At 46.7% G+C, this 12,243-nt stretch overlaps 6 protein-coding genes across 6 annotated transcripts; 4 read left to right on the top strand and 2 right to left on the bottom strand.

Moving 5' to 3' along the window:
• Positions 1-674: 674 nt before the first annotated feature.
• N7484_007905 (uncharacterized protein) lies at positions 675-1,162 on the bottom strand (the record flags this gene model as incomplete). Its single annotated transcript, XM_057118292.1, has 2 exons — positions 675-1,058; positions 1,109-1,162. 2 exons carry the CDS (start codon positions 1,160-1,162, stop codon positions 675-677), a joined length of 438 nt encoding a protein of 145 aa, XP_056971327.1.
• Positions 1,163-1,369: 207 nt separating this feature from the next.
• Positions 1,370-2,082, bottom strand: N7484_007904 (uncharacterized protein; the record flags this gene model as incomplete). The annotated part of the gene is made up of 2 exons (XM_057118291.1): positions 1,370-1,678; positions 1,732-2,082. Coding segments are annotated over 2 exons (660 nt in total), but the record flags the coding sequence as incomplete, so codon positions are not given.
• Positions 2,083-3,782: 1,700 nt separating this feature from the next.
• Positions 3,783-4,294, top strand: N7484_007903 (uncharacterized protein; the record flags this gene model as incomplete). Its single annotated transcript, XM_057118290.1, is given in 2 exon segments — positions 3,783-4,035; positions 4,047-4,294. 2 exon segments carry the CDS (start codon positions 3,783-3,785, stop codon positions 4,292-4,294), a joined length of 501 nt encoding a protein of 166 aa, XP_056971325.1.
• Positions 4,295-4,324: 30 nt separating this feature from the next.
• Positions 4,325-4,756, top strand: N7484_007902 (uncharacterized protein; the record flags this gene model as incomplete). The annotated part of the gene is made up of 2 exons (XM_057118289.1): positions 4,325-4,500; positions 4,534-4,756. 2 exons carry the CDS (start codon positions 4,325-4,327, stop codon positions 4,754-4,756), a joined length of 399 nt encoding a protein of 132 aa, XP_056971324.1.
• A 477-nt stretch (positions 4,757-5,233) lies between these two features.
• Positions 5,234-6,352, top strand: N7484_007901 (putative isopropanol dehydrogenase; the record flags this gene model as incomplete). Its single annotated transcript, XM_057118288.1, has 1 exon — positions 5,234-6,352. The coding sequence occupies one exon, from the start codon at positions 5,234-5,236 to the stop codon at positions 6,350-6,352; it is 1,119 nt and encodes a 372-aa protein (XP_056971323.1).
• Positions 6,353-10,519: 4,167 nt separating this feature from the next.
• N7484_007900 (WD40 repeat domain-containing protein) lies at positions 10,520-11,418 on the top strand (the record flags this gene model as incomplete). The annotated part of the gene is made up of 2 exons (XM_057118287.1): positions 10,520-10,536; positions 10,587-11,418. Coding segments are annotated over 2 exons (849 nt in total), but the record flags the coding sequence as incomplete, so codon positions are not given.
• Positions 11,419-12,243: the final 825 nt, after the last annotated feature.

Genomic DNA, 12,243 nt, shown 5'->3' with positions numbered 1-12,243 from the left:
ATGTTGAGAAACGAATGGGTGGGTCACTGCTTTTTGTAAAGTTTCGAGGTTTTCTATATGTCACTCTTTAATTAGTTTTTATGGATGTTTAGCTCACATACTCAAACTCAGTTGGTCTCGGTGCAATTTGTAGCCGATTATAACCTTCACAAATGAGTCAATACAAAGTTTGTTTCCGGTACCAAGGCTTCAATTGAGCCATTAGGACACGGGTATTGAAAATTGATTTCCAACATCTACGATCTTCGTTGACAGCTGGAGCCATGTTCTTGCGAGAACCTTGAAGTCGGGTTGATCCCGGAATCAACGAGCTGCCCCACATCTCGCCTAATAGACGCATATCATTGGATGAGCCGAAATATAATGGAAAATGCCTGAATATCTTGCTACGGAGAAGCATAGTGAATATTAAGGGAGAAAGGATTCACGCGGTTGTGGATGATCAAAGAATTTTCTATCAAGATCAAGACCCTCTAGCCTTTTGCTACCTAGCTCACAATTCTTTCAATCTGCTTCCAAATACTAGATACCAAATGACTCACGCAACTCTGATTCTGAGGCCTAGGAACAGTTTCAATCTTCTTTGATGCCTCCGCTCCTTCAAAAAGATAACACGCTTTTCCCACCATCCTCTGTAAGTCTATCGCGTACTTTGATCACCATGTATCCACCCCCTAAGTACCCAACTTCTGAGAGGTAGAATCGTCACCAGTAATGTTGGATACAGCATTCGGACAAAACAGCAAGGCCTCGCCTACATGTAGGCGAACGATTATATGAAACAGTGCATATTTGCTAGTCACGTCGTGATCTGCCGAGGAGTCATTTTTGGGATGCGCACCAAAGGCAGCGGCGGCGATATGGCCTTGAAGTGCATGTAGCCATGCTGGCGATGAAAGTCTGTGTACAATCGTAATGGAGCAAAGACTGAGCAGGTCGCTGGAAATGGTTGGCTCTTGAGTGGAAACAAAAACCCGCGCGCCGAGATGGCGTTGCAATCTGACAGTCGATAAAAGAGTTTCAGTGAAACTTTGAGCTTCGACTGAATCTTTCATGTACTGTGAAGGATCAGCACGCGTGGAAAATTATTGTCTGATATCTCACTTACCTTATGAGCCTCATCAAGTGTAACTACTCTGCCAATATCTGCGTCCTGTTCCATGAAGATTCCAAAAAAGACGTTGAACAAGGAACAAGCTGTGTCAGGCGAGATACAAGGACAGGAGAGATCGACTATCGTCAATTGAGATGCCTGATCAAGGGTTCAGTTTAATATCGTCGATGGTCTATCATAAGCCTATTTTTGGTATCCAGCTCGAGCCTGCACTCTTGGCCTTTGATTTATTCGTGCTAGAGGTCTTGCTTGGGTTTACCTGTTCAAATGGCATAAAAAACTCTCAAGAGCATCAAGTCGCTGCTTCAGTGGCTCAAGCTGACCTGGAAGAAGACCAGAGCTAAGGATTCGCCGTTTGAATTCCGCATAATCGAACTGGGACCCTTCAGATTGCTGGATTTCTCGCAGGTCCCGTAAAACCCGCTGCACAGCATGCATGTACAGGGGTATAGCTCCGCTTTCCTTCCCTACCGCCATGAGATCCATCATACGCTTGGTATTTAGATTTGACTGGTCAATTTGTAAAGACTGTACTGTGATACCTTTGAATCTGGAGTAGGTTCCCTAAAGCAAGGGTTGTCAGTAAACTGTGCAACGTGAGTGACAATCTGCATCACATTTATGGTTCGGAGGTTTGTTGGAGAACAGAGTACCCGAACTTCAATGCTGGGGTTGGAGGAGAGGAAGGCCGCTTCACACGGCGAGCCGGTAGTATCGCTAATAAAGGTGTCATAATGAAAAATCATTGCCGTGAGGGGGTTCATGAGCTTTCCAGCTCGCGAAGATATCAGGCAGCCTTCAAGTAAGCAAGAGAGGATATGGCTTTTCCCAGACCCCTGAGAGCCACAAATGAAGGTGCTCGAGGGCGATGCCACGTTGAAAAACAAACGAGGATCGACCTCCAGGACTTTCTCATCCAGACTTGGAAGCCCAAGGGTGGTGATTTCTTTGACGCCCCAAGCAAGCCATACTGCGATGGGCCTTTAGTCGATAAATTGAGAACCGAGCCTGTAAAGACAGGGAATGCAGAGGCAACCTCGATCTGATCAGTGGTGTTGTGCAGTTTCGAAAGGCTTAGATGGTACTCTAATCCAGAATCTGAAGACATAATGGGCGTAGAAGTTGGGTGGACGTTTCTCTCCTTTTTGAAGTAAACCAGAGTGAGAAATGTATCAGAGAAGAGGCAAGTTGATAAAAGGTACATATTTATGGGAAAAGATAAATGGCGCAAACAAAGCTTAGCGTCATATGGCGAGCATTGCATTCCTCTTTTGCACTGTTTACATGAAGATTTATGAGTAGGAGTTTGCCGGGAACTGATTGTTTGCTGCGCCATTTTCAGAATTTGCTGGAAATACCCAGAGATCATAAAATAACTTGTAGCGCTCCTGATATTGCTTCTTCTCTTCTGCCATTGAGAGTTCCATCCCGCTGAAAAAGAAAGCCTGTACTTTTTATTGTAAGTTTATCGGGTCAGATTTGTATTACAACGTTCTCGCCCACTTCATGCTCATGTTTACTGAGTGCTGACCTTCGCGTTAAGGCAGGAGCTCTGGTTTAACCCACTCGAATAAAACATGCAGCCTTCCAAAAGCGCAGTCGGTGACCCTGTCTTTGTATCCACCCGGACAGATGGACACCAGAAAAAGCCAGTTATTGTTGGCCCTTTTGATCTGCCCGGGGCCGGGAAGACATTGCTTCACGATGGACTTAAGCAAACCGTCACCGACTTTCTATTTTTTGATGGTAGCCGTGTTATTGGATCTGTGACTTCTGGGGGGCTTGAAGGGTTCCATGCCTTATCAGAAACAGAGAAAGCCAAATATCGTGCCTGCGCTATGGACAGAATTAAACAAGGATGTCACGATTTTGGAAAAAGTGCCATTGTCTCCGGACACTCTATGTTATGGCCTGAGGGGGAGAAGACATACAGCTTATCTGCACGTCAGCTGATTCCAATTCATACACTCACATTGTGTACTTTGATGTTCCAGCTGGCGTCATAGCAGAGCATCGGCGTAAAGATCAACGGAGCCGCCCAGTCGCATCAGTTGCCCATCTGGCCAGGTGGCAGGCAGCAGAGAAAAAATATCTGCGCTATGTCTGCAGATTTCACAACATTTTGTTTACAACAGTGGACCCCTAGGTTTCATTGAGTAAGCAGATTATTGCACTAATTGGGGACTTTCATAGCCACACAGAGGACCTGAATACCATGCTTGCCGAAGACGCCATAGACAAGATGTTCAACGACGGCCCTGACACACCGGAAACTGTGTTAGTCCTGGATGCCGATAAGACGTTAGCTCCGCAAGATAGTGGCGCTCTGTTTTGGAACCTGGCCATTTCACCTAAGGGAGATGGCGGGTTTCCTTTGAAGAGATTATTTTGCGGCCCATTGCAGTATTCATACACTGCGTTCCGACAAGCAACTCTCCTCTCCGAAGAGTTAAGAAACGACGAAGAATACGAAACTTGTTGTCAACAGGTCGCATTGATGATTAAAATGTACCCTGATTTCGTGAAGTTTTTACAATCACCGAAGAGCCACATGCGCGCCGTTGTTCTTACCTGTGGACTACGACGAGTCTGAAAAATCGTACTTGAAAGAGCAGGACTTCCAGGGATACAAGTGATTGGTGGCGGACGGCTATCAGACAAACTTGTTATGACACCTGCACCAAAAGCTTCATTGGTGAAACGCTTGCGTTGCTTCCACAATGTCTATGTTTGGGCATTTGAAGATAGTCCAATTGACATTGAAATGCTCAAGGCAGCAAACAAGGCGATCGTCGTGGCAGGGAACGAATCAACAAGAAGTGCCACTATGGATGACGCTTTGAGGGAATCGATTGGCCATGAAGGATTTGAACCTCGCCAGCTCCTCCTACCTTCGTGGGATCATGTGCAACCTCGCCTCAGTGTGTTGCAGCTTCCTTTATGCGCTTGACAGATGAGTCTTTCCTAAATCCCGTTTTTGCCCGGCACAATCGTCTCCACGTCTTCCATGCTACAAAGCACAGTGGGCCCAAGATAATGATGACAGCGATGCATGATGCTACGATTTCGGGCCCAGCGCTAAGACAGGCGCATCACCGAGTGGGATGGTATCTCACAATGAGATTCTACACGGAGATGGTCGGTACCGGACCATATTCGATTACTCATGTGCAGGATTAGCAAACCGACGGATATCGGGCTATTCATGAGATGACGACACTGATTGTGACTCTAATGCGTGGCGGTGAACCTATGGCCCTTGGCGTGAGTGAAGCGTTACCACTCGCCACGTTTCTCCATGCGAAGGATCCAGCCGACATTACATCCAAGCATCTATCAAAATGTGTGACATTTATACTTGTGGACTCGGTTATTAACACCGGAAAGTCCGTTTTGGATTTTGTTCAACACATTTGAAGCCTCGAAGGGACAATTCGCGTCGTGGTCATGACAGGAGTAATTCGTTCCCAACCTCTTTCTACGGGAAGAATTTCACAGGAGTTCAGTCGATTTCAAGGGCTTTCTTTCATTTCCCTTCGCCTTTCAGACAACCATTTTACTGGTCACGGAGCCACCGATACTGGTAACAGATTGTTCAACACTGTTCATTTGGATTTAATCACCGGTCATGGGTGCGATTAGGTGAAATATTTCCTTCATGTTTGAATTTATGGTGTTCTTCTTTTGTTGCTTGAATAAAATATGAAATAAATGTTGGAAAATATTGGAATTCCTCTGACCGCCCATAATTTGGCTCAAAGATTGTGTCTCCATTGGTATCATTTACCTACTCGAGATCCCACTAATTTTCAAATCCATTTCCGGCTCTAAATCAACTATATCAGCTGTACATTATCACCCACTCTTTGGTCACATGTGCCTATAGTCATTTGTAAAGGCCGGCCAATAGGCTTCAAACAGCTTCATTCATGATATTTCTCAAATTACAAGGGCTATTTCCGAGTGACATCACTAGAGGAGACATTCGGAGTTTACGGACTTAATAGTTAAGGTTGCTTTACAGCCGAAGGCAAGTAATTCCGAGGTGATTATAAAATAAGCAAATTCATTGCATATAATTGCTTACAATCGAGCCTTTTTCAAAGACTAACATTGAAGATGGCTACTCACAAGGCCCTTGTTCTCCACTCACGCGGCCAGCCACTGGCCCTCAGGACTGTTCCTCGCCCTTTAGCGAAGGCAGGCGAGGCAGTCGTGCAAATATTGGCTGCCGATATCGTCCCTTATATGGCCGAGGTATTAAATGGCTCTCGTCCCTATCCTCTGTCCCTCCCTATGACACCCGGCAACACCGCGATCGGAAGAGTCTTCGAGGTCGGCCCGGATGCCGTTAGCCTCACACCGGGTCAGATGGTTTTCTGCGACATTACCATTCGAGCTCGCGATGATCCCTCTGTGACTATTCTTTACGGAATTCATGGAGGAGGATACCCAGCAGCGAAGAAGCTGATGGATGGCGAGTGGCGAAATGCAACATATGCGGAATACACACGCTTTCCTCTCGAAAACCTCTACCCGCTGAATGAGAGTCTCCTCATAACAAGTTTGGGATACAGAATTTCAGACTTGTGTCTCTTGCCAGTATTCTTAGTCCCCTTTGGTGGACTCTCGGAAGTCGACTTGAAACCCGGTGAAGTGGTAATTGTGGCACCAGCGACGGGCAGATATGGAGGTGCCGCAGTAGCTGTGGCGCTCGCTATGGGCGCTACAGTAGTGGCTGCTGGTCGCAATACTACCGCTCTTCAGACCCTTCAAAAGATACATGCATCTACAGGTCGAATCAGAACAGTGGTACTCACTGAGGACTCTGCACGCAACACCGAGCTGTTCAAATCCGCCGCTGGAACGACAAAAGGCGCAGACGTATACATCGACTTTTCGCCGCCTGCAGTACAAGGCAGCTTGCTTTTGTGCTCTGGTGTTGGTGCCTTGCGTTCATTCGGAAGGTGTGTCATCATGGGAGGAATGTCAGGGGACATTAAGATTCCATATTTGGATGTTATGTTCAAAAGTCTCCGGCTTCAGGGTCGATTCATGTATTCGCGACACCATACCATTCAACTGATACAAATGATGGAGTCGGGTCTGATGCCGCTGGGGACCAAGGCTGGCATTCACCGCACAGAAGAATTTGGACTGGAGTTTGTTGATGATGCTCTTGAGGCAGCGGGGAAGCTGGTGGGGTGGGGAGCACATGTAGTGTTGAAACCTACGTAGGATAGCCTTCGGTTGAATTAGGAAACCTGAACAAAATAGATTTGTATCAGACCGAGGACATCATTTGCTTGAATCTAACGAAAAATCTTTTCTTCCCGGTCAGATATGCCCCCTGTAGTCACCTAGTTGTACGTATCACTGTTCAAGTAGGCGAGGCCTAAAGGACACCATCAAAGGCGGCTGGTGTCAAAAAACATACGCATTCCGGCTGTTATAAAGGGTGTAGGTAGAGATTGTAAAGAATCCGAAACACAACTGTTGTAAACGTCTGGTTTTTGACCCCATTAGTCATATCTTATTACGCGTTTATTAGATGAGAGGTTTACCATGTAGCCAAATAGAATTTTAATGTCTCTAATGTCCCAAGTATACCTCCACATTGAGAATACATCGACCGAGAGCATTTTTCTGTTTTACAGAACATTCACGCCTAGTCAAGCTTTATGACAATATAGACGAGGAATAGGATCACTAAGGCCCTGTTGTGCAGACTAATCTTCAGAACGGGAATTTTCTTTTCTTTCAAGTTAGGGTTCTGAAAAGAAGATCCTAGACTTAGTGTCCTAATTCCGGTGGTACACCGTGCCGTCTGCACGGGACTTGGTCCCACTTGTGGCTTATACTAGCTTTTCCGCGATGTGATTCAAAGTCGCACCTTGCATCTCCCGCCAAGCTTCGGGGCCTAGAAATGAAAAAAGGGCAACTGTGGTCATCTATGATATTCCCAATTCATGGAACATTCCCAATGACACGGTCTATGATAAATTAAATTTACCGAAGGGTATCCACATCACCTCTTATCCGATAGATAGGTTTTCCCGAGCTATCGCTGGCAATGCAAGTGTCTAATTTCCCAAAGGGAAGGTTTATCTGTGTCTCTAATTGGAAAAATCCACGGAGTCGGGTCTTTGGTTCATCTCTTATGTCAATTTTCTTACTCATACTCGTCTTTAGGATGTACATACACCTGATTCAAATACGGCCCACGAAATTTAGGCTCTTAGCATAATACAATGTTATTCTAAGCCTTAGCTAGTCTCAATTCCCACAAAGAGTATATGGGAGAATCAGAACTAGGATCATGAAAGTCTATATTTATAGCAGTATCGAAAGAACCAACTACAAGGAGAATTCAACCGGGCAAGAACCGGTCAGCGGTTAGTTCCGAAGGCTAGTAGACATCAAGTCCACTTGGACCCCAGGCGCGGTAACGTGCACGAAGTACTCCAGCTTTGCCTCATTCAAGTCCAACCTGGCCTTCTTGGTATTTGCGGCATCAGTGGCATCCACTTTTCGCTTTCCATTCCCTTCTCTGCTCCTCTCAAGCGCTCGCACCGCCAACGCTGTAGTCAATCCCCGATTACCAATTTTGCGACCTGTAGATCCGAACTGATAGATCACGCTAGCGTCCCAGCCCCCATCCTCGCATTGCATCGAGCGCAGGGTCGATAAATAGGTCGGATTCTGAACTCCTACCGCTTGCCCAGTACAGGGCCGCTCGAAATCAGCTTCACCTCTTGTTTCCTTTCTTTTTTCCTTTGAACTCTATTCTGAAACACGCTATTCTTTATTTGATTTAGCCTGTCGCAAGGTCGTAAAATGTTTTGTAACATTTCAAAACTCGTTCGGAGGGGCCGTAACTTTTGTGAAAATTCAATACGACTGTCCAGAGTTCGTTGCAAGATTGAGCTCATACTTCCGCTAGAGCCAAAAGATACCGCGCCGTATTTGCATGTTTATTATGGAATGTGAAAATGAAAAGGCAGTCTGTCTTGTCTAAACAAATGCGGAGTATCCGGTTGACGTGGTCCAATTCTTCTGCATCTAGCTAGATGTATCACCTGAAGCGGGGTAGACTGGAACCAGGGAGATCCAACTCCCGACTTACCAGACCCCGAGAGTCTTTCGAGGAACAACCATGGCCACTGCCGTTTCCCACGATGGTATCAATCGTGGATTTCAAGCAGGTGTGATAAATGGCAATATTGGGAGTGTCACGATCGGTAAGTGGAATAGCCAACTCCGAGGAATGTAACTGAACTGGGAACGGCTTCAGGACAACCTGAAATATCTGATCAAGCATGTCTGCGGGACCTACGAACGACCAACCCCTACGATGATAAAGAGCGTATCAAGAGCACCAATGGTGGGTTACTCGAAGACTCCTATCGCTGGATTCTTGACAACAAGGTGTTCAGAAAATGGCAAGGTAGTGAAAACAATCGCCTCCTCTGGATCAGGGGTGATCCCGGCAAAGGCAAGACGATGCTTCTGTGTGGGATTGTGGAAGAGTTGACCCGATTACATGGAGATAGTGCGATCATCTCGTTCTTCTTCTGTCAAGCCACCGACATGCGCATCAATAGCGCCACGTCCGTTCTGCGTGGTCTGATATATGTACTTGTTGAAAAGAACCGGTCTCTTCTCCGCCACGTGCGAGCTCGATACGACTCCGCGGGGAAAAACCTATTCGAAGATATTAATGCGTGGAGTGCACTCGTGTCCATTTTCACGCAAATTCTCGAAGACTCGTCTTTGAAAGGTGTCCACCTTGTGGTTGATGCGTTAGATGAATGTCGAGATGGCCGTCAAGACCTTCTGGATCTGATTGCGGAATGGTCATCAGCCCATCCGGAGATTAAATGGGTTATCTCTAGCCGGAACGAGTATGATATTGCCGAGCGCCTCGACTCTGCTCCCCAGGTAGCCCCGATCTCATTGGAGCTGAATGAGGCATCTGTGTCTACAGCCGTGAATGCATTCATTCAACGTAAGGTAGACCTACTTGCTAAAAGAAAGGGATATAATCCCCACACCCGCGAAATGGTCAGTCGTCATTTATTGTCGAATTCACAGGGGACTTTTCTATGGGTTGCCTTGGTCTGGAAAAATCTCGATAAGACCCCGCGGAGGAAAGTTGCGGAGAAGCTGACAATGTTCCCTCCTGGACTCGATGCTCTATACCACCGAATGATGGATCAGGTTCGCGAGTCAGAAGATGCAGAGCTTTGTAAGCAGATCCTGGGTACTGTATCAACAGTATATCGCCCTGTCACGCTTAGCGAGCTAGGTTCTCTCCTTGCAGGGCGAAACGATGGCTTTAATGACCTAGGTAGCCTCTCCGAGATTATCGCGATATGTGGATCGTTCCTGACAGTACGAGAAAACACCGTCGCGTTTGTTCATCAGTCTGCGAAAGACTTCCTACTCCAAGAGACACTTACTGAGATACTCCCTAGAGGGAAAGAAAGCGAGCATCACGCAATCTTCTCCAACTCTCTAGAGGTTGTTCTCAAGACACTCCGACAGGATATCTTTGATGTCAAGCATCCAGGAATTCCCACTCAGGAGATTAGCATACCCAGCCCAAATCCACTAGGAATGGCTGAATACGCCTGCATCTACTGGGTGGACCATCTGCAAGGTATTAAACATAATATAACTTCTAGATTGAGCCACGATGAAAGGAGTCGTATAGATATTTTTCTAAAGCAGAAATACCTTCACTGGCTCGAGGCGCTTAGCATTCTAGGACGTGTTTCCGAAGGCATACGAGCTATGCAGAAGCTTGAAAGTTGGATTCAGGTATGTCATTATGATCTTGTACAGGGAGAGTCGAAAACAGATTACCATTCGGACACTCACGGCTTGTTTCTCGGCTCGAGCCCGAAACTGTACTAAAGCCAAACTAGGGAAAGCGGTAAATTACAATCTAACCATATATTGAATATATTACAGCTAAGCTAAAGATACCTTGGAGCAGTTTTAATTACAAACCGAGAAGGAAAGCGTGTAGCTTCAAAGGGGAATCTGTTTTCGACTCTCCCTGTAAAGGCTAGTCTGGTTTCTAACTAAGAAATTGCTCTGAACAGGAGGACAGCGAGCTAGATGGTCTATTAGGACAAGCTCAAGACGCCCATAGATTCATTCGATATCATAGAAGAGGAATCGAGAGTAGTCCTCTACAAGTATATTGCTCGTCTCTCATCTTCAGCCCATCAAAGAGCCTTACCAGAATAGTTCTCCAGGAAGAGAGAGCAGACTGGGTTTTGAATAACCCCGTGGTGGAAGAATATTGGAGTCCTTGTCTTCAAACTCTCGAGGGGCATGGTTCGATTCAATCGATTGCCTGGTCGCCAGATGGAAGCCTACTTGCATCAGGGTCGAATGATAAGACAGTCCGGGTCTGGGATCTAACCACCGGCCAGACCGTATCCACTCTCGAGGGGCATAGTGATTCGGTCTACTCGATCGCCTGGTCGCCAGATAGAAGCCGACTTGCATCAGGGTCTTATGATAAGACAGTCCGGGTCTGGGATCTAACCACCGGCCAGACCGTATCCACTCTCGAGGGGCATGGTGACTTGGTCTTCTCAATCGCCTGGTCGCCAGATGGAAGCCGACTTGCATCAGGGTCGAATGATAAGACAGTTCGGGTCTGGGATCCAACCACCGACCAGACCGTATCCACTCTCGAGGGGCATAGTCACTCAGTCCTTTCGATTGCCTGGTCGCCAGATGGAAGCCAACTTGCATCAGGATCGTCCGATAACACAGTTCGGATCTGGGATCTAACCACCGGCCAGACCGTATCCACTCTCGAGGGGCATGGTGATTCTGTCTACTCGATCGCCTGGTCGCCAGATGGAAGCCAACTTGCATCAGGATCGTCCGATAACACAGTTCGGATCTGGGATCCAGCGACCGGTCAGACCGTATCCACTCTCGAGGGGCATGGTGATTCTATCTACTCGATCGCCTGGTCGCCAGATGGAAGCCGACTTGCATCAGGATCGTCCGATAACACAGTTCGGATCTGGGATCTAACCACCGGCCAGACCGTATCCACTCTCGAGGGGCATGGTGATTCTGTCTACTCGATCGCCTGGTCGCCAGATGGAAGCCGACTTGCATCAGGGTCTTATGATACGACAGTCCGGGTCTGGGATCTAACCACCGGCCAGACCGTATCCACTCTCGAGGGGCATAGTGATTCGGTCTACTCGATTGCCTGGTCGCCAGATGGAAACCGACTTGCATCAGGGTCGGATGATAACACAGTCCAGGTCTGGGATCCAGCGACCGGTCAGACCGTATCCACTCTCGAGGGGCATGGTGGCTCGGTCCAATTTGATGAAACTGATTCAAATCTTCTCCACACATTTTTTGGTACATCTGACACAAGTTCGATGGCTCTAGCGACGCTTGTGATAGGAAACATCATCCAACCGCCTAAGCAATGTGGATACGGACTCAGCGATGACTATTCCTGGATAACCTATAATGGACTCAACGTCTTGTGGCTGCCTTCAGAATATCGCCCTATTTCCATCTCTCATTTTGCTGTACATGCAACAACATTGGCTATTGTCTGTCCATCAAATCGCGTCATATTCCTCGTATTTTCAAAAAATTGTCCCATATCTGGAGCTTGATCAGTGTTTATATCATATTATTTTGGTTTGACATCTTCTCTCAGTGGACAGAACCTCTATGCTCCTGGTTTATCGAGCTGTTCCATGCTTATTGGTGGTCATGTATTTCTGCTCAATACGGGGGAAGATTCAAGCCAGGCTCAATCATTCCACCTTGCTGATGACCATATTTATTGTGATGTGCGAATAAGCTTTTTGTTGAACAGAATATCCCTCTTGTAATTTTGGACTGATTTGTATACTCCTTCAACAGGTAGTAATTCATAATAAGGTTTATTCATGGTGTTCAATTCACCGACCTGCTTCCCATCTTGAAGACTGGTCAACGCCCTCAAAATAGAGCTGATTCGTGATATGATACCCATGTTCGAATACTTCATTGAGCAGCTCCTCAATCACTGCAGAAGGTGGCCTGAACTAAAATTCGTCATCGGCATGGATAATACATCGATCGTT

Source organism: Penicillium longicatenatum (genome assembly GCF_028827895.1).
Source record: "Penicillium longicatenatum strain IBT 33135 chromosome Unknown contig_4_segment0_segment0, whole genome shotgun sequence".
Lineage (NCBI taxonomy): Eukaryota > Fungi > Ascomycota > Eurotiomycetes > Eurotiales > Aspergillaceae > Penicillium > Penicillium longicatenatum.
Note: the sequence above shows the minus strand (reverse complement) of the source record. Positions and strands in the feature narration are given on the sequence as shown.